The following is a 22,335-nucleotide window of genomic DNA, read 5'->3' as shown; positions in this document are numbered from 1 at the left end:
AGAAAACAAAGGGTTTAGTTTTGGTCATGTTAGTTTGCATTGCCCGTGGAGTAGCGAGGTGGTTATTCCCTGGAGGTGGAGAGACAATCCACATGGGTAAGGTCAAAATGCCAGGCTAGTCTCAGGGTAAAGCAATGGGGATATTTCCTTTGTGTAAGTTTAAAAAAGAGAAAAATATTCTTGGTTGAAAGTGGAGAGACCTCATGCGGGAGGCCTTCTAAGTGTGGTGTGGAGACTTCTGGGGATGGCTAGGTGTTTTCTTTCAGGGCCTGTTGCTGTTCCTACAAGCATTGCCTATTGCACCGACACCAAAGGAACATGCTTGATCTCTTCTGTGAAAGTCCTAAGTCTGGTGGCTGGGGGCTGGTTGAGCCTCTGAAATATACATCTAGTGTAGGGAAGTTGCCCAGTTTCTTCATTTTTACCCCGACTACAGTTAGAGGAAATCATTTGGATGAACTGAGATGTTCAAAGCAACGAGAAGAAAAAGATAGATCTTAATATCCTTCACACAAGATGAACTGTAAAATTTGGGGAAATTGACATTCTTACAAAATGACATAGTATGATGGTAATTTGTTTCAAAGGGACAACAGCCCAGATTAGGCCAGAATCCTGCCATACCAAGCTTCTAGAAGCAGGTAGAGGAGAAATAGGGCCTCTTGGTAATGCCAGGGCTGAGCTCCTGATGAGAAAACTGTATTCTCTCTTTCTCTACTCGCCTTCCCCCCTTCCCTGCCCCCGCTGCAAGTTATTTGCTCCTTGATCAAACTCAAGAATTTCTTTCAGATTCAGCCAAGTGTTCCCCAGAACCTTCGGTGGTTTCCTGGTGAATGCCTTTTTTCCCCTGATTTTCAGTTGCCACAATTAATTCACTAGCATGTGTCCCCTATTTTGCAAAAATTAACTGAAAGTGCTTTAGCACCCTTCATTCCTGGGGAGGTGATCCTCAGTCATCTTTTCCAAAGTAAAGAGAAACCAAGAGTCCTCATTCTTATTATAGCTTTTGAAAGTTAGAACTAGGTGGGACCTCAGGAAACAGGTACTGAGTTTCAAACCCAGACCTTCTGAATCAAGTTACCACATCATCCTTTTGACTAAACCTGTGTAATCTACAGCCATAGTACAGTATTTGTACTTCATGGGGTTTTGGTAGGAAAGTTTATTTTACACAAGGCTATGATGAATGACTCATACTATATTTGATTATAGTATTGTATATATATAGTATATTATACATTATATACGATATTGTTCCTTGACAAAATTTGCATTGAAACATAAAATACTAAACAAGTTAAAATAATTTTTCTCCAAATGTGCAATTGCAAATTCAAAAAACTTTTCTAATTAAAATGTTGACTTGAATTTTAAATGAGCTATTTGTTTATAGTAGAGAAAAATAAATCCAAATTTGCAATTAAATATTTGGCTACTTGAAAGAGTAGTTGCTACTTTAATTCTTTGACTAGCATGATGATGTATTTAGTTGGACACAACACAGCCAGAAATATATAATCCTCTCAACTTAATTGTGAATCAGTCAGTAATGTCTGCATAGTGTTCATTGGGCAGAGAATGTTTTACTAGGTACTGTTTTAAGAAAAAAGTTTTAGCACAGTCTCTATCTTCTAAAACTCGGCGTGTATAGTGGGTTGAATTCTCAGAGAAAAGACATAATTCACTTCTCTGTAGCCTGTTGGGTGACTGGCAGTGTCAGAAGAGTGGTGGAAAGAATTGCAGGAATCTAAGGCTGATTGGTGAAGGGAATCCAGTTCTATGAGGGAGTCAGAAACAAGAAGATGAATGAAATAGATATGAATGAAGGAGGTGAATATGGCAAGCTAGTTTATGAGGCCTCGGTCAGCTAATTATTACAGAAGAATAGAAAAACTTTGACACAGAGAGGAGTGAGAAACAAAGAAAATGCTGATGGGGAGAATTTTGCAGGTTGGAGTTAAGGTCATGGGGGAAAGAGTATTCCTGGGAAAGCTATATCTATTTATCTATAGCCATTTTCTTCTTTTAAGTAAAAATAATTTAATGTTAATCTTGGTAATAGCTAAAGCATGTTCTTCTCTGAACAAGTGCATATAGAAGCTGACTATTGAGATAAATATACAAAATTCTTCATAAGGAATCAGCATTTAGAATATTATTAATGTTTTGAGGCCATTCTGACCTGTTTTCAGTTCCTAGTAGGAGATGGTCAACTTTTCCAGATTACAGGCCTTTGGATATGTGGTTCCTCCAACTGGAAGAATTCTGCCCCTCTCTTCATGGGGCCTGTTCCAGTTCATCCTTCAGATGTGAGCTTAAATTACACCTTCTCAGAATGGCCTTCCAAGACACCTTATAGAAAGTTTAAAGATTCCTTCCTTCCATTTATTTTCTCTAACACAGTGCTTTCGTCACTGCCCTACTTAACACATCACATGTCTAAGTGATATATTTGCATGTTTATTTACTTTCTTATTACATGGGTGTCTCGCTACACCATATGCTTTGTGAGGCCAGAGGCCAGCCACGTTTGTTTTACTTACCACCATGAGCTAAGTGTTTACCTAACTCATTGCTTGGTATGTGGCTGAAATGAAAAGAAAAATTGTGTAATAAATTAATATCTTTCTCTCATGATTTAAGTAGATAAAGTTTTAGATTATTTTTTAAACAAGAAGTTGGATATTTATTTAACATTCTTATAGCTATTTCTTTAATCCTCTGATTTAATAGCCAAGAAGTCAGTTTGACACTGCTTCATGGCTTTGTTGATTAGAAATGAAAAATACATAAAAACTATCAATCTCCTGATCTCTGCTTAGGACCAGCATTTTCTGGTGATTTGAGAAACTGCTCATAGGCAGGTTTTCCCTGGCAAGATTGAAGAAGGTCTTTCTGTTCACTGTTTGGCCATGACGAGCTCAGAACTGAGAAACGATTTAACAAAGTTTCATAATAAGCACTAAAAATATAAAATTGTGACATACACAACATTTTAAAAAATAAAATTTAGAAGAAACTCTAGGCATAAAGTGGAGTCCATTTAAAAAGCTGGTCTGAGAGAGATAAATGTTTATTCCTTTTTAGATTCATTTCTTCTGATGTAACTGTATTTGTATATAACTTTAGATATCCTTGTGTAACAAGTTTTCTCAAAATTTGAGGTAAGGGACATAAACATTAATATACTTTACATATTTTTCTGGTTAAAAATGCTTTTGGGGATCAGTTTTCTTACATTAGGTGTTTGAGTTGTGACTGCAGACGTTGCTAATGGATAAGGGAAGTCTCTGAATGATTCTTAGATGGAGAGTGTGTGTGTGTCTGTGTGTATTGCTTGTATACGTATATATTTTCTAATAAATTGTAACTATAAGTGCTTTGAGAATTGCCATAGCTGAACAGCTGATGATGAAGGTACTTCATGAAGGAATTTAATATACCTTTTTAGATATTTCTGCTGTTTTTTGTTTTGCTTTGTTATTTAAACCTAGATTAAGCATAGATCAAGAAACTGGCAAAGGAAAGAAATTTTACCCCTTGGGTTCAAGCCACTTTTCATTGGGAAATACTCATCATGTAAAAGTAAATACTCTTTTAAGTACCTAGACTTTTGCAATCTCCCAAGGCAGGAATGTACAAGCTGTATACTGAAACCTCTAATTTCTGCTGTACCCACATTACTTAGTTTTCTTACAAAGTATTTCATATGTTTTATATAGGTGTCTTAATGTTTTACCCTTAGTGAATAAAAGTTTTATAATGAATAGAACTACCCTCTTAAAAAATCACCACAAAACATTTTATAAAATCTTTAAATTTTATTAAAAATTTTAAGTATATTGTATATATAGATACGGGGCTTCCCCGGTGGCTCAGAGGTAAAGAATCCACCTGCAATACAGGAGACATGAGTTCAGTTCTTGGGTAAGGAAGATCCCCTGGAGAAGGAAATGGCAACTCATTCTTGTCTGGAGACATGGACAGAGAAGCCTGGTGGGCCGTGGGGTCACAAAGAGTTGGACATGACTTAGCAACTAGACAGCAAAAACATAAATAGATACAGCAAGCTATGCCAGTGCAGATGTATACAATTAAAAACATTATTTTGTTAAATGGAGTCATTACTAAGCAAATAGGGACTTAGGGACTGCTTTATTAAACTGAATATTAGGATATACATGTAATATATATATATATATATATATATATATATTATACTGTGTTTGTAGCTGAACTTGTATGTTTAATAGTATTATCAGTTCAGTCATTCAGTCATGTCTGACTCTTTGTAACCCCATGGACTGCAGCACGCCAGGCCTCCCTGTTTATCACCAACTCCCGGAGTTTACTCAAACTCATGTCCATTGAGTTGGTGATGCCAGCCAACTGACTCATCCTCTGTCATGCACTTCTCCTCCCACCTTCAATCTTTCCCAGCATCAGGGTCTTTTCCAAGGAGTCAGTTCTTCACATCAGGTGGCCAAAGTACTGGAGCTTCAGCTTCAGCATCAGTCCTTCCAATGAATATTTAGGAGTGATTTCCTTGAGGATGGACTGGTTGGATCTCCTTGCAGTCCAAGGGACCCTCAAGAGTTTTCTCCAACACCACAGTTCAAAAGCATCAATTCTTTGACGCTCAGCTTTCTTTATAGTCCAACTCTCACATCCATACATGACTACGGGAAAAACCATAATTTTGACTAGACAGACCTTTGTTGGCAAAGTAATGTCTCTGCTTTTTAATAAGCTGTCTAGATTGTTCATAACTTTCCTTCAAAGGAGTAAGTGTCTTTTAATTTCATGGTTGCAGTCACCATCTGCAGTGATTTTGGAGCCCCCGAAAATAAAGTCTGTCACTGTTTCCAGTGTTTCCCCGTCTATTTGCCATGAAGTGATGGGACCAGATGCCATGATCTTAGTTTTCTGAATGTTGAGCTTTAAACCAATTTTTTCACTCTCCTCTTTCACTTTCATCAAGAGGCTCTTTAGTTCTTCTTCACTTTCTGCCATAAGGGTGGTGTCATCTGCATATCTGAGGTTATTGATATTTCTCCCGGCAATCCTGATTCCAGCTTGTGCTTCATCCAGCCCAGCGTTTCTCATGATGTACTCTGCATATAAGTTAATTAAGCAGGGTGACAATATACAGCCTTGACATACTCCTTTCCCAATTTGGAAATAGTATTATAAAAAGACATATTTTCCTGAAATATTCATGTATGCTGACAAATCTCTTATACTCTGCTTTTCAATTTCATCTAGTTATAAAATGATTCCTTAAGTTAATCACTTAAAATGTGCTTCTCCCTTGTATCCTCCCTTTCGCTATTTCTTTCCTAATCAAGTAACTTACAATGAGCGGTTTTCAAAACCTTATTAAACATTTTTTGTAACAAGTGCTTTTTAAAAAAATTTACATTTGAATCCAAAAAGAATGGTTACAATGTGTTAAAGACATCCATAAAATTAATATTAGTGTAGGAAATACATGTGTCATATCTTTATGGCTAAATCTGCTGGGTAAAATTCTTTTAAAAAAATCTTTATTCTAACATCAAAATCCAAGTATATGTATATGTACTTAATATATATTATGTATGTACATATATGTATGTTATATATGTACATATATACAATCTCAAAATATATAATTTTGGCTTTAGAACATGTAAGTTAAAAATTTTAATATTGTTGACCCAAGCACCCTGCTAATTCCCAGGTGCTCATAAGACACTGAATGTTTATTTCATGAAGACTATATATCTTCATATATATATATCTTCAATCTTGTGCTTCTGCTTGTATTTATGAAACAGATCCATGGTCAGAGCAGAGAAAGTGTAAAAAGGGAAGGTCCAGGTCACCATCACACAACACAGACCTTCTGTCACCTAGAACCTCAAAATGTCAGGACAGTTTGAATGCTGAAATGTAAAATGACAGCTTTTAGTGATTTGTTTCCGTACCTTCCAAACAAAAACATTTTATGCAATTGTCCTTCCTGCCTGATTTAGGAAACTTCAGGTCAATTCTGCTATTGGTAATCCTTCCAGGCCTGAGGTCGCCACCATTCATTTTCTCTCTATGGGTCTCCGATATGAGTATCTGAGCTGACTCTTGAATCATCAGTACAATTGCAAAAGCTGACAAGAGGAAAGGGATTTCCTGAAGGGAAATTCCAAAGGAAAAGGATGAATAAGGCTATGAAGGTGTGCATAGGAAGGGTTATCCAATGAACTTAGACTTCTGGGTGTCTAGGAGCAAAGTAGCTGAGTGTTACTCCTGGGCTTTATCCCCAAAGCCTAGCACAGAGGCTGTGATAGGGTGGGTGCTAAATTCTATCCTGTGATAGGGTGGGTGCTGTTAAATGACTCGATATATTAATAAATAAAAGTAGGTTGTGGTCTAATAGTAAAGGCTTTCAAAACCATGCTAAGGCATTGATATTTTGGGGCAACTTGAGTTTTAGCAGTTTAGTGAAGTTCTGGCCAATATGGTAAAATATAGTAGGCAGGAGACCTATTATCATATGACTGTGTTAACATGGTCAGTGAGAGAGAACTGAATTTAAGGTAACAACTGTGGGAAATGAGAGGGAGCACTCCCATGCCCACTGCAGCACTGTTTACAATAGCCAAGATGTGGAAACAACCTGTGTCCATGGATGGATGAATGAATAAAGTGTATGTGTGTGTGTATAATAGAATATTGAGTCATAAAAGAATGAAATTTTGCCATTTACAACAAAACAGATGGACCTCAAGGGCATTATGCTAAGTGAAATGAGTCAGTCAAAGACAAAAGCTATATGATCTCACTTGTATGTGGAATGTGAAATCTGAAATAATAACAACTTCATAGATACAGAGAACAGATTGGTGGTTGCCATAAGCAGGATTATGGGGTGGTAGAAATAGTTGAAGGGAATCAAAAGTTAAAAAAACAAGTAAGCAAACAAAGCCTAATCTTCAAGGATCAGAAGAAAACACACTTTAAAAAAGCACTTTAAAAACTACAAAGTAAGGAAATTTTGTGGCAATACTTGAAGAAGTGAGCAGATTTGTGATGAAATAAAAATACCTAAGATGAAATCAATCTAGTATTAAAAAACCAAAGTACAGAGGTTTTAAAAATTGGTTTTATAGGACAATGACACAATAAGTCTATGAAGAAGACTTATTCTTTTTGTAAGTCTATATCAGTCTTGCTACATAAAATAATATAAAATATGAGGGAAACATACATTTATAAATATTAAATTTAAAAGGTAGCCTATGGGGAGGAGACAAGATAACCATAAAAAAGCAGGTACCTTTGTCCTGAGTTGAGCAGTTCAAATCCTTCATTGATTTTTTAAAGATGTAAATCATGTGTTATCAATTGGTCCAGGTCAAATTTCTTTTCCAGGAAATCATTCACCAGTTTTGGAACATGATCTCTGCTTTTCCAGCCTGTAAATAAGCACACATGCTCTCTTTAGAGTTTACTAAATGAGTTTTATATTTTATTATCTTATATTTGTTTCCTCTCTCTCTTGTACTGTTACCTTTATCCTGGATGGTACTATTCTCAGCAGCACACAATGGAACTGCATTTCACCCTTCTTAAGAAACAAAGACAGAAACCCCATGAGAAAGCTTTCTTGTCCTCACATCTTTTAGCTACCTCATATCTCTTCTCTTACAGAAAAACTGCTTTACAGGAAGAATTGTCTCCAGTGTTCTCAGTTCCACTTCCTTTTCTCTTATTTTCTCTTGAGCCCACTCAGTACCTGGCTGCTATAACGCTTGTGAAGGTCACCAGAGACAGAGACTACAGTCAGTGTGAGGACACTCCTTTTCTCTTTCCACAGTACCTGGGACACAAAAAATGAGAGGCTGTTTGGTACAGAGGAGATTCTTCAGAGAGGGCTCCTTAGAGGAAATAAGACTAATTGATAAACAATAAGAGATATGAGTTGAGCTTCCTCACTTTGACTATTTGTGTGATGTAAGGATATTATGGATTATTGATGACTTAGAAGTAGAATTCACATATCACTGAATGCCTTTTGAGTATATGCTAAGTACCAGGTGGCTTCCCCGATGGCTTAGATGGTAAAGAATCCACCTGCAATGTAGGAGACTTGGGTTCATCCCTTGGTCGGGAAGATAACCTGGAGAAGAAAATGGAAACCCACCCCAGTGTTCTTCCCTGGAGAATCCCATGGACAGAGAAGCCTGGCAGACTACAGTCCACGGGGTTGCAAACAGCTGGACATGACTGCGTGACTAACACTTTCACTTTAAGTACCAGGTACCATTTCAGGGATGGGAACATGATGGGGGCAAAAAAAGGCCCAGTCCCTGATCTCAGGAAGAACAGGAAGCCCAAGAATCATCTCACTTTAGTTCAGGGAGACTGACAGTAAACAAATATTGCCGAGTACATCATAAATGACAAGAATGAAGGAGAGAAATAGAGTGGGGGCAGTAGGTTGTGCAGAGGCTGAAGCTAGGGAAGTGAGGAGGGAATGTGATTTTTTTTTTTAAAGCTTAGGGAAGGCCAGTCTGATAGGGTGACACCTGAACAAAAACATAAGGGACAGGAACTATCCGGAAATCTTGGGGTAAAGTAGTTCGGGGAGAAGGCAGAGTAATTATAAAGGCATTGAGGTGAAGTGTTGGCCGATGAGAACAGTGAGGAGGCCGGTGTGTCGAGAATAGAGGAGAGCAGTGGTAGGCTGGGCTTGGAGGGCCAGATCACAAGGGGCCTTTCGGCCATCACGTGTTTTGAGATTTTACTCTGAGTGAGAAAGGAAGACGTTAGAGGTGTTTGGGAGAAGTGTGACCTGATCGGATTTCCCTTTTAAAAGTCTCAGTCTCTGGCTGCTCTGTAGGGAATACTCTAGGAGACAAAGGGCAAAAGCAGGGAGACCATTTCAGTTCAGTTCAGTTCAGTCGCTCAGTCGTCTCTGACTCTCTGCGACCCCATGAATCACAGCCCGCCAGGCCTCCCTGTCCATCACTGACTCCCGGAGTTTACTCAAACTCATGCCCATTGAGTCGGTGATGCCATCCAGCCATCTCATCCTCTGTCGTCCCATTCTCCTCCTGCCCCCAATCCCTCCCAGCATCAGGGTCTTTTCCAATGAGTCAACTCTTTGCATAAAGTGGCCAAAGTACTGGAGTTTCAGTTTCAGCATCACTCCTTCCAATGAACACCCAGGACTGATCTCCTCTAGGATGGACCAGTTGGATCTCCTTGCAGTCCAAGGGAGACCATTTAAGTCATTGATATCATGCAGGAAGAGGTGATGGTGACTTAGACAAGTGATGGTGCTGGTGAGAAATGATCAAATCCTGGGTATACTTTGAAGGTAGAGACAATAGGCTTTGCTGGAATACTCATGGTATAAGAGAAAGAGCATAACCCAGGGTTTGAGGCCTGATCAACAGGAATGATGGAGTCATCATTTATTGAGATGGGAAGACTGGGAGGCAGGGGTGGTTTAGGGCAGGTAAAGTTCACATATCTGTCAACTATCCAAGTGGAGATGCCAGGTACGCAACCTTTATGTCTTCAGGTCTAGGCTGAAGATATAAACTTAAGTGTTGTGGGTAGAGTGTATTTACAGTCTTGAGACCACAGAAGATCACCTTGGAAGGAAATGTAAATAAAGAGGAGAAGAGGGCTGAGCACTGAACCTTAGAACACACCAAAGTTAGAATCTTAGGGATGTGGAAAACCCAGCCAAGACTCCTGGAAGGAGTGACCAGTGAGGAAGGACGAGGAGGAAGAATAAAGGAGAAAGAAGAGGAGGAGGAAGGGAGCAGGAAGAACAACAGCAGCAACAACAAAGTAATATCTAGAAATGAGGTGCACAGAGTGTTTGAGAAAGAGAGAGCCACCAGCTGTATCAAATCCTACTGATAGTTCATTTACGACCAGGACTGAGTTGACCATTGTCTGTGTCAGTCTTTCTGGTGTTAATTTCAATCATCCCCATAAAATGGGACAATCCCTTTTATTTTGGCTTTAGATTCAGAACTTTCTGTTGATGCTATTTAGTGAATCAAATAAATTCTATTTTTCATACACATTCTCATGTATGTTGAAAATAATAGATTAAATCAGAAATTTCTGTTCCATAAAATCATCCCAATAGAGAGTGCTGGAGCCTCTCATTCAGGCCTTTGGAGAACTTGAGTTGCAGATGCTAATATTAAAAATATGCCCTCCAATACTAGCAGTAAGTCAGGGTAGGGGGATTATCTTTTGTACCATCATGGCCACAGTTTCATTTTAGATCACTTCATATCCATTCTTGGAAGAAAGACTTTTCAGGGAGGATATGATGAAAAAAGAGACTTCTCTCATTGTCCACAGAGTTAAAGCCACATTCTCAGGCCAGAGGCTTTGTCGTTCTTACTTCAAAAATGCATCCCTTCCACATGCATCCAGTGAAGAGCAGCATTGGGTTGCAAGTGAGCATCTTGGCTGATGGAGGAGCCCCTACCTCCACTTTGACCACATAGTTCATGTTGCAGATGCAAAGGCATCAATCTAAGTTTAGAATGAAAGAGAATGTTTCTCATTTCATGTTACAGACTCAGAAATACCCTATGTAGATTGTGGTTCTAATAGTTGATTTATTTTCCAAGTCATGAAGTAAAATTAGGCCCACATGCCTTTTGCTTTGTGCTTACTTTAAAAAATTCTCAACACAATTTTAGTCACAACTTAAACTTGTTCGTACATTTGACTTTTAAGGCAGAAAGCAGAAATTAATGTGGTAGGTGTTCATGGCTTTTTCAGTTTACCATGGACCAAAATGCAGGGGGAAGTTTCCTATATTTTCAGAACAATATCACCACTTGAGAAGGCTTAGAAAGCCATTTGAACTAAACTAAATCAAATTACCTATAGTGAATCAATTGACCCAGTTTTCTTTTATTAAAGTTTAGTATGAAAATTAAATACTAAAATGTAGGACAAAGGAATCCCTTTCTTGGTTGCAGCTCTGAGACTAATCCCACATTTTCTGGTCATCTGCCCATTAACTATTCATTAATAGTTTTTCTGAATACTTGATAGGTTATAGCAATAGATGTTATTTATTAGAGACCCATGTTCATTAAAGTATCATCTGGAAATCAACAGACCCTAACAATATCCAGTATTGCATATTGACTGTGTAAACATGATATTGGTTGCTATGTAATAATTCTAAGTGATGCCAGGGAAGGGGAATGACAACAGTGGTAAAGACTACTTATTCCTAAGGTACCAGAAGTATTAGAGCGAATTTAGTCTACTGCTCAATTGGGAGCAGAAGTGACTGTGTCCCATATTGCAGTTCTTTCTTACCCTAACCCAGACTGGGGCTTTCTAGTCCAGAAGATCTGTCCTCAGATCTAAGCAGAAGTCTGGTGCTACTGGCTGCCACAAGGGAGGCATATTTTAGAGAATTGAAGGCTTCTATTTTGAGAGAATTCAGATAAGAGAAATCGAAGCTCAGGTGTAGTGTGAGAAATTGGCTACATCATGGTTTTGAGGAAAGACTGCCAAATTTGGAATAGCCCCTCCACCCATGCCCTGTTCTCCTGCTGTCTCCCCAGAGAGTCACTTTAGGCTATTTGGCTTATTAAACTTCAAGAGATGTAATCATTGTTGCCAAAAAAAAAAAAAAAAAAGAAAGAAAGAAAGTGCCATATATACAAAGCAGATTAACACTTGAACACTTTGCCCCGATGGTTGACTCCCTCACAGCCTGGTCACATGAGGGTGGTATGATGTGATACTTCTCAGGCAGACCTACACATAACTTTGTGTGTGGCTTTAGGTGCAACTGCTTCACGATTACCAGGTATTTTGCCTAATAGGTAGTTACTATCAGTAAAGCTATGGAAAATGAGTCTACCTTCGTGCAATCAAGGTAGCTTGTGTACTATGTGTCTCCCCTTATCGTGGCTCTTACCATAGTTTCAGGATGCCCAATAACTTCAAAACTGTAGCCCATAGTGTCCCCTGTCATTTCTGATAGCACTTCACTGATGGGCTTGGTGAAGTCCTTGGGGCTGATCACTCAGTGGCTCCTACAGCCATGGCCTTTTGAAATTTGTGTTTGTTGAGGTCAACCCCAATGATCCTGGATGCACCAGCTGACTTACAGCCCATGATGACCGAAAGGCCAACTCCTCCCAGGCCAAAGACCACACAAATTGAGCCAGGGGTGACCTGTGGGGAGACAAGTCCTGTAAATGCTAGACCTAGGGTCAAAAGGTAGAACCTGCAAAGTATCTTCAGTATCAGAACATGAAATTCAGAAGATCACTTTGATGAGTTGTTAGGACCGAATGACTCATTCTCAGGACAGTGTCACAAAGAGAACCAGAAACAGCACAAACCCATGACAAATTTGTTTTAGATTTGGTTTAACCAGCATGTTCTTAGTGATCATAACTGAGTATTTTTCATCAAAGTTGAATCTCCATGTTGAAATAGATTATCGATCCATGTATAGCTTCAGGAAGAAAATGTAGTTAAATCAGTTGGGGGGGTTTTTACCCTGTACTGTGTGTTATTAGGGCTTCCCTGGTGGCTCATATGGTAAAGAATCTGCCCGTCATGCAGGAAACCCAGGTTCAATCCTTGGGCTGGGAAGATCCCTTGGAGAAGGGAATGGCTACTGATTCCAGTATTGTTGCCTGGAGAATTCCAGTGGACTATGCAACGAGCACATAGTCCCTGGATTGCAAAGAGTCAGATGTGACTGAGCAACTAACACTTTTACTTCATGCTATATTAAAGAAGATTCTAGACAAAAGTCATCTTCCTGCTAGAACACTCTTAATCCTATTACACAGCAGGGAGCAAGGAAACCTGAAAACAGAAAGACCTGTATATACCTATGCATGTGTTTTGAAATGTCTAAACTTATAAGCAGGGATTTATGTGGGTACAGAGGTGCCATACCCACTCTCCATGAGCTATAATTTCAGCTGTGGCCTCCCAAGCTCTCAGTTCAGTTCCTGAATTTGGAGCTTTGAAATCCGTGTGGCCATTCTCTCAAATATCATTCATCATTCACTCATCCACACAACAAATTTTATTGATGAATTCTTTGTGGTCAGAAACTAAACTGGGCATGTTCTGCCTTTTCTCGTAGTTTCTCTGGTAGTTTTACTAGCACAGTAAAAAAGTAGAATACTAATTTAAACTATATCCAATGTCCCTTCTCTCATCTCTTTCTTGGAATAAATCTGTTTGAACAGCCATATGTGTATTTTCCACAAACTCCTCACCTTTTTAGTCTTCCTTTGGACATATATTTCCTTTATTTGGACATCCCTTTTCTTTATTCATTCATACATCTCTTTTTTTCCAATTATTATTTATTGAGTCATTACTATGTCCAGGCTCCTTGCTAAGCAGTGTAGTGAACAGAGACTTGGTCCATACCTTCCTGGAGCTTGTGGTTAGTGAAAAGTAAAGGTATGAGAATTTGAAATTTGGGACCATACTATTAATGAAGCACTCATGTTACCCTGAATAACAGAAAGAGATTCCTGCTTAGATGGAGTGGATAGAAAGAAATAAAGAACTTTGAGCAAACAGGTGATTTTTTTTTTTTTTGAGAAAACATGTATTTCTCCTTAATTTTTAGATTATATTTTACTAGGATGGAATTCCAAATTGGTAGTCTTTCTGTTTCTTCCCTAGTGGCTCAGTTTAAAGAATTTGCCTTCAATGCGGGAGACCTGGGCTCAGTTTCTAGCTCAGGAAGAGTCCCTGGAGATGGGAATGGCTACCCAGGAATGGCTATCCAGTATTGTTGCCAGGAGAATCCCATGGACAGAGGAGCCTGGCAGTCTACAGTCCATGGGGTCACAAAGAGTCAGGCATGACTGAACGACTAACACTTTCACTTTTCTGTTTCTTCCAGTATTGTATCTTTTCCCAGCAGGTGATCTTTAAACTGAGAATAATCTTAAGGAAGCAGCCACATAAGGGCTCAGTAGATGAGCGTTCCAGACAATTAGAATACCTCATGTAAATATTTTCATGCAAGACAGGGACAGCTCAGCAGGCTTACAGATCTCATGAGAGGTGAGTGTGAGTGGATCATAGTGGATGAGATGAGATTGTTCCAAGAATGGAAGCTATTGAAGGATTTTTAGCAAAGATGTAATGCAGACCAATTTATGACTTATAAATGGAGAATTACTGGGGATGGTCAAGAGGAGTAATGAAAACAATAAAAGGGAGGCCACTGGGTCCAGTGAAGACACGATGATGGTATTGAGATGCAGAAAATGGAAAGATTTAAAATATACCTTGAGGGTAAAGTTAGCAGGACTTGCTGCTGGATTATATATAAGGTGATGGAGAGGGAAGATAGAGGATGAAGAAAATTAGAGTGGGCATAAATATGGCTGGGTGACAGGGAGGAAGAAAATTAAGAATTCCTTTTGATACATACTCAGTTTGAGAAACCTATGAGATCCTCAAAGGGAGGTGTCAGGTATGGCATTGAATGAAAGAATTTGGGGTTCAGAGAGAGTACTGGAGATAGAAATTTCAACTCAACTAACACATGGACAATTTTTAAGACTTCGGAGTTGGATGAGACCACCACATACAGGATTGTCTGTGGGAATGGTTTTAGTATTTATGAATTGTGTGTTATTTTACCCATTTCTTCTACTCATTAAGAGTGACATAGTCAATCAGTTCAGTCACTCAGTTGTGTCTGACTCTTTGTGACCCCATGCAGTGCAGCATGCCAGGCTTCCCTGTCCATCACCAACTCCTGGAGCCTGCTCAAACTCCTGTTCATTGAGTTGGTCATGCCATCCAGCCATCTCATCCTCTGTCATCCCCTTCTCCTCCTATCTTCAACCTTTCCCAGCTTCAGAGTCTTTTCCAGTGAGTTAGTTCTTCACATCAGGAGGCCAAAGTACTGGAGCTTCAGCTTCAGTGTCAGTCTCTCTAATGAAGATTCAGGACTGATTTCCTTTAGAATTAACTGGTTTGATCTCCTTGCAGTCCAAGGGACTCTCAAGAGTCTTCAACACCACAGTTCAAAAGCATCAATTCTTCAGCACTAGGCCTTCTTTATGGTCCACATCCATACATAACTATTGGAAAAACCATAGATTTGACTCTATAGATGGACCTTTGTAGGCAAAGTAACATCTCTGCTTTTTAATATGCTGTCTACATTGGTCATAGCTTTTCTTTCTTTCTTTCTTTTTTTTTTTTTTTTTTTTTTGGTCATAGCTTTTCTTCCAAGAAGCAAGTGTCTTAGTTTCATGGCTGCAGTCACCAACTGCAGTGATTTTGGAGCCCAAGAAAATAAAGTCTGTCACTGTTTCCATTGTCTCCCCATCTATTTGCCATGAAGTGATGGGACTCGATGCCATGATCTTAGTTTTTTGAATGCTGAGTTTTAAGCCAGCTTTTTCACTCTCCTCTTTCACTTTCATCAAGAGGCTCCTCAGTTCCTCTGACATAAGTTGAGTCCAAATAATCACTCTTAAGCTTTCATGTTTTCATACTATATGCTAGCCATTAGAGGTTGCATTTTTCCCCCCCCAACATAACTACTTATATGTTGAAGTCTCAACTCTCAGTACCTCAGAATGTGATCTCATTTGGAGATAGGGTTTTTTCAGAAGTAATAAACTTTAAAATAAGGTAATTAGATGGGTTCTAATCCAGTATGATTGATGTCCTTATAAAAGGGGGAAATTTGGATAAAAAGACTGGCATAGAAGCAAGGTGATATGAAGAGACATTGGGAGAAGACAGCCAAGGAGAGAGACCTGGGATAGATCTTTCATTCACAGCTCTTAGAAGAAACCAGTCCTGCCAACACTTTGATTTGGGGTTCCTAGTTTCCAGAATGTGAGACAATAAGTTTCTGTTGTTTAAGCCACTCAGTTTGTGGCAGTTTGCTACAACAGCCCTAGCAAATTAACACGCCAGTCTTAATACTTATTTTGTGAAAAAAGATTAATATTAGATGTGAGTCTAAATTTTAGAAAAGAAACTGAAGGAAATACAAAGGAAACAAAATTAAATCTAGAGATTTTATTTTCTCTTATTCAGAAATAAAATTTTGAATCTGAATTTTTCATTTTCTTCCAGTTGATTTGGCATTGTGTAGAAACAGCCTGCATATGAGATGCTTTCAAAAGTTTTGCTTTTAAAAAAAATCTTCAGTTTTCCTTAAAAAAAAAAAGCATTTAAAAAATAAAATAAGAACTAGCCTACCCTGCTTCTTACCTTGCCAATCTTAATAGTGGCCCCATATCCAGTGGAAAATCCACATCCAGTTAAACAGACTTTCTCAGGAGGAGCTGCATCATCAATCTTAGCAATGGAAATTTCACCCACCACCGTGTACTCAGTGAGTGTACTGGTGCTCAAGAAGTGATAGACTGGCTTGCCCTTGCACGCAAATCTAGTGGTGCCATCAGCCAGGACTCCATGACCAGTAATGGTTTGATATGTCAAATACTCACTTTAATTCAATTCAAAAATTAGCACAGGAACAATTAAATGGCATTAGAGAAAAATGACTGAAACCTACTCTGCCCTTATACAAAGGTTGCCAGATGGGTAGCGACAAGCATTGCATTCTCTACACTGAGGCAGAAATTGGGGAATGACTTTGTCATCTAGAGGGAAAACATGATATAATGTGTTGGTCATTAACATTAAAGGATAAAATAGATGAATGTGAATTAAGCCCATGCCACATGCAAGAATTGCCTGAGTAGAGGCATGCCTTGGAGATATCACAGGTTCAGTTCTAGACCATTGTTGTAAAGTGAGTCACACAAATTTTTTGGTTTTTCCAGTGCATAAAAAAATCATGCTTATACTACCCTGTAGTCTTTTAAGTATGCCATAGCATTGTGTAAAATAGCAGTGTATATATCTTAGTTAAAAAGTTTGCTATTGGAAAAATGGCACGGATAGACTTGCTTGAGGCAGGATTGCCTCAAACTTTCAATTTGTAAAAAAAAAAAAAAAAAATGCATCTTCTTAGAAGCATAATAAAGCAAAGTTTAATAAAACAATGTATGCCTGTATTCTAAAGTTTATAAGCACATCAAATTTGTTTGCTAAAGGTTGAGACTTTGCCAAATTAAATTTCACTCTATACAATCCATTTTCCTTGTGTTCTTTTATCCTCCTAAATTCATTAAGGCTCCTCTGATAATTCCTAGTTGCACTATTTCCTTTTATAGGATAGATAACCCTACTTATCTCAGACTTGTGGCTCGACATTTGCATACCTGTTTTCATGGTAGTGACTCCTTCTCCAATGCTGTCTACAACCCCAGTGGCTTCATGTCCCACAATCACTGAAAACTTAGACAGTATTGCTCCTTTTTATCCCGTGGTCATCTGTTTGACAGATTCCCATTGCCAACATCTGGGTTCAAAGATAAGAACACTGCACCAACCAGCAAAGGGGTTGTTTTACAGTTGGGAAGACATTTATCTCTTTCTTGAAAAGACTATAATTGTTTATGCTGGATGACTGCCCAATATAATAGTGTTGATTCTCAAATTCTGAGCTGAGGATCAACCATCAAACCAGAATCTCTCTCTTTAAGGAATTTATAGTACTATTGCCTCTGGCTGTATTTTGAATCTCAGTCTTTTTGAAGTAAACTGATGCTCCTGTGAGGGAACTAGAATGCAGTTTGTTACCAGGCACAAAAGTAGATTTTTACAGTTAGTTCTTCCTCTTGATGAAAGATAGAGGGAATGAGAATGGTCTGCCGAAGAGAAGTGAGCAAATTTGTATGCTACCACAGTGCTCAGATAATAAGAGATGGTCAAAGAAAGATGGCAGCAATGACTATTCAATAACCTGGTGACCAAAACAATGGTTAGGCTCTGTCCAAAGGAGTGGGGGGAATGTTCCAGGAAGCTGTTATTTCTCCAGGCACAAATGAGTTCCTTATTCTTTGTGAAAAGTAATCTCAATGTTATTTGATACCCAGAAGATTTTAAAAACAGTCATTAGTCATAATGATTAACCATTTTTATCACTGTGTCAATAAAAATTCAACAAATAAAAGTTATATAGAGCAGATTAGTAGAATTGTTTTTTAATCAATAACTAAGTCATTAATTTTATACCTACTATGGTCTTATAAATTAAAAAAAAAAACAGAATGAGAGTTAATAACTGAAAACTGGGAAACATTTTCTTATTTAAGGATCCAACCTCACAATAATGATATACTCAAAGTAGGGGTGATAAAATTTTAGGCTTATATGCACTTGCAGACTTTATTTTTGGGGGCTCCAAAATCACTGCAGATGGTGACTGCAGCCATGAAATTAAAAGATGCTTACTCCTTGGAAGGAAAGTTATGACCAACGTAGATAGCATATTATAAAGCAGAGACATTACTTTGCCAACAAAGGTCTGTCTAGTCAAGGCTATGGTTTTTCCAGTAGTCATGTATGGATGTGAGAGTTGGACTGTGAAGAAAGCTGAGCACCGAAAAATTGATGCTTTTAAACTGTGGTGTTGGAGAAGACTCTTGAGAGTCCCTTGGACTGCAAGGAGATCCAACCAGTCCATCCTAAAGGAGATCAGTCCTGAGTGTTCATTGGAAGGACTGATGCTGAAGCTGAAACTCCAATACTTTGGCCACCTCATGCAAAGAGTTGGCTCATTGGAAAATACCTGATGCTGGGAGGGATTGGGGGCAGGAGAAGAAGGGGACGACAAGAGGATGAGATGGTTGGATGGCATCACCGACTCGATGGACATGGGTTTGAGTAAACTCCGGGAGTTGGTGATGGACAGGGAGGCCTGGCGTGCTGCGATTCATGGGGTCATGAAGAATCAGACACGACTGAGCGACTGAACTGAACTGATGCACTCTCAGGTGATTACCTTAATATGACTTCTTTCGCCTTTGGTGTGTCTCCTCAATGGAAAAGGGTTTCCTCTGTTCCCATAGCACAGCCACTTTACGTTTAATAACCTAAGAAACTGGTGAGAGTTATAAACAGGTTCCAACTTTGTCTTTACAGTTACAGACTCTCCGAACAATACAAATCTGGACAGATCACTTTGTAATCCTTAGAGATCATCTTATGTACACCTGTGTTTGATATATGAGGAGTGGAGGCCAGAGACACTAACAGCTGGATCCTTGGTGACAGAACATGTGGGAAGCAGGGCTGGACCAGATTCTGAGGTACACCCTTTCTGGCCCTTTGCTTTTTCTCTGCCTGTGCTCACATAATATTTTACTAAACTAGGTTCTTTTACTACCATTTCAAAGTAACAAAATGTCACCTGTGTATCACTTATTCACAAGAGCAGATTTATAAAACAGAAAATGTTGTTGATATATATCTTCAAGAATCTAAGCCAGTATTTAATAGCTGTATAATCATGTGGCAATGGTGAGGATATTAGAAAATTAGCTTCTTTAGAGAGGAAGGGAACCATGAACATCATGATGTGTATAGATTGCGAATTCCTGAATGACTGTCTCTTTGCATCTCCTAATCCTTTTTTGTACCCAGTCCAGTTCTTGCATCTCATGGGTCTAGATAGGTGAGGTAAGGCTTCTCATCTCTGCTGCTGCTGAGTTGCTTCAGTCGTGTCTGACTCTGCGACACCATGGACAGCAGCCCACCAGACTCCTCCCCTCACAGAAGTGGAAATTAAAGAGTGGAGCATCTCAGTGAAGAGCCTTCAGCTGTCCAGCTGGTTTGGGTAGTTATTTAATTAAAGAATTTTGCTGACATTATTGAAATCAGAGAAGGGGAGAGAGAGAAATTGTTTTCTTGATTTTCCATCCTCAAATCTGTTTAGGAATCCTATAAAATATTTTAATTCATTTGTTCAGATGCCAAATGAGTTATCAGTTATCTTTCATCTTACTTGTCAACTAATACACCATTTCTAAGATCTGCTTCAGATGGATAGTTACATGGCTCTTTTACAAGAGACTTTGAGAAATGATATGCTGGAAACAGATGGGACGCTGAAAGCCATCAGTGATTTTAACATTCGCCCTCAGCCTCTCTGAGGCAAATGTCATAGGTCACAGTGTTGCTGACTCTATTGTTTTATTCCTTTCCTCTTTGTTGTTGTTGTTCAGTCACTCAGCCATGTCTGACCCTTTCTGACCCCATGGACTGCAGCGCACCAGGCTTTCCTGTCCTTCACCATCTCCTGGAGCTTGCTCAAACTCATGTCCATTGAGTCAGTGATGCCATCCAACCACCTCATCCTCTGTCGTCCTCTTCTCCATCTGCCTTCTATCTTTGCTACCTCTGTCAACAAAGTAATGTCTCCACTTTTTAATACACTGTCTAGGTTTGTCATAGCTTTTCTTCTAAGGAGCAAGCATCTTTTAATTTCATGGCTGCAGTCACTGTCTGCAGTAATGACCCATGAACAATATGAAAAGAGTCACAGTGCAATGTGGTCCAGTCTTGATGCTAGAAATTTCACATCACAATCCCACACTAATTCCTGCTGGATTAATAGTTGGGATTTAAAGTCAAACTATAAATATGAAATATGTGGAGCATGGAGGAGTTTTTGTGCTTGAGAATGACAGATAAAAGTCACACTGGAAGCATCTAAGAATGAACATTTTGTGTGTTGAGAAGTAGTAAATAGCAGTATGTGCCATTGAAAGTCAATTTATGGAAACATTTTGCTTACCAGAACAATTGCCCGGCTATCCTGAAATTCAGTTATTAATAATGTCAATAGAAATCACATTTTCCCATTTTTCTTACTGAAAAAGCGCCCATATGCTGTTTTACCCTGTTTTTTTTTTTTTTTCAGTACAAACACATATATTTTTTCTATGAAGTAATAGAAACAAGTGAGTATTTCTACCACATCCTTCATTACTAATGAAATGATTTACAAATAAGTGGCTTTGGAGGTGAAATACTAGACTGTTTCCATCTCTTTCTTCACCATGGGTTTCCAAGTTACTTAACTCCATGTCCTGAAGAAGAGGCAGGGCTGGGTGTGGGCTTCTTATATGTATATATACATGTAGAAGACCAGAGAATGCCAACCCAAATATTCGTCTTTGGCATAAGGATTTTTGGAGTGGACTATTTTGGGAAATAGCAGATATAGGAGAAGCACTAGAAATAGAGCATACATTACATTTTCATAAAGGAAATCACCATTTGTAAAAACATCTAGCTCCCTCTACCAGGAAGAGAAGGATGACTGTAAGTCACAAGAGAATCTTATCAATGGAGAAGGCTGTGAATTAAATCTGCATAACAAACAGTTGTTTGGCCCACTTTTCCTGGTCACCTTCCAATAACTTGCTTCCCCCACACCCATCTTCCTTTGCTGTAGCTGAAGATAGTATTTAAGCTCAAGTTCTAGCCACCTCTCTTGAATTTACTCATGCCTGAGTTTCTTCCATGCATGAAGGAAATATACAAGTTAATACATCCTGTTTATTTTTTTCCTATTAGTCTGTCTTTTTTTTTTCCATTTATTTTTATTAGTTGGAGGCTAATTACTTTACAATATTGTAGTAGTTTTTGCCATACATCGACATGAATCAGCCATGGATTTACATGTGTTACCCATCCCGATCCCCCCTCCCGCCTCCCTCTCCATCCCATCCCTCTGGGTCTTCCCAGTGCACCAGCCCTGAGCACTTGTCTCAAACACTTGTTTCAATGTTATTCTCTCAGAACATCCCACCCTCGCCTTCTCCCACAGAGTCTAAAAGTCTGTTCTGTACATCTGTGTCTCTTTTCCTGTTTTGCATATAGGGTTTCTACTGGCATTTTCTGAAATCCCAACCCTTTACTCTCCCTCATCCCCCAGGGTATGCTTGCTCAACAGGCTTTTAATTCCCTAAGAAATATCCCCAAGTATTTAATTATGTTAAGATATTCAAGTTCTAACAACCAGACCCATATTATTAGATCATGAGGATACAGAAATGTTCTGCTTACTTTCCCAGGGGTGCCCATTCTGTCGTTCTTTTTGTGTTGTATTTCAGTAAACAGACTTTTTCTGCCTGTTGTTTAGCTTAGTCTGTGGTAAATAACAGCCTCTTGTGCCCTCAGATAAATAGTCTGGCTCAAAAGTTATGCCTTGAGTTGATATGCCTCATGCCTTCAAGACTTTCAATGAGCCAAAAGCCTCACCCTTTGCAGTCAAGTTTTGAAAAGAAACATGGTAACCTGTAATGATCAAACCATGAGTAGAGCTCTAACAAAGACAAGATAGCCAATCCTATGGAAAATGACTGAAAGCTTTCTTATCCATCTTATATTTGGGGATATAAAAATATATCA

The 22,335-nt window shown here is 38.8% G+C and overlaps 1 protein-coding gene across 1 annotated transcript; it reads right to left on the bottom strand.

The window, feature by feature from the left end:
* Positions 1-5,902: 5,902 nt before the first annotated feature.
* ADH7 (alcohol dehydrogenase 7 (class IV), mu or sigma polypeptide) lies at positions 5,903-22,038 on the bottom strand. Its single transcript, XM_061164739.1, is given in 12 exon segments — positions 5,903-5,927; positions 7,316-7,454; position 7,603; positions 10,415-10,541; positions 11,955-12,069; positions 12,072-12,222; positions 16,276-16,513; positions 16,583-16,670; positions 17,295-17,391; positions 17,393-17,434; positions 18,906-19,010; positions 21,991-22,038. Coding segments are annotated over 12 exon segments (1,146 nt in total). The 5' UTR covers positions 22,009-22,038.
* Positions 22,039-22,335: the final 297 nt, after the last annotated feature.

Source organism: Dama dama, chromosome 17, assembly GCF_033118175.1.
Source record: "Dama dama isolate Ldn47 chromosome 17, ASM3311817v1, whole genome shotgun sequence".
NCBI classification, from domain to species: domain Eukaryota; kingdom Metazoa; phylum Chordata; class Mammalia; order Artiodactyla; family Cervidae; genus Dama; species Dama dama.
Note: the sequence above shows the minus strand (reverse complement) of the source record. Positions and strands in the feature narration are given on the sequence as shown.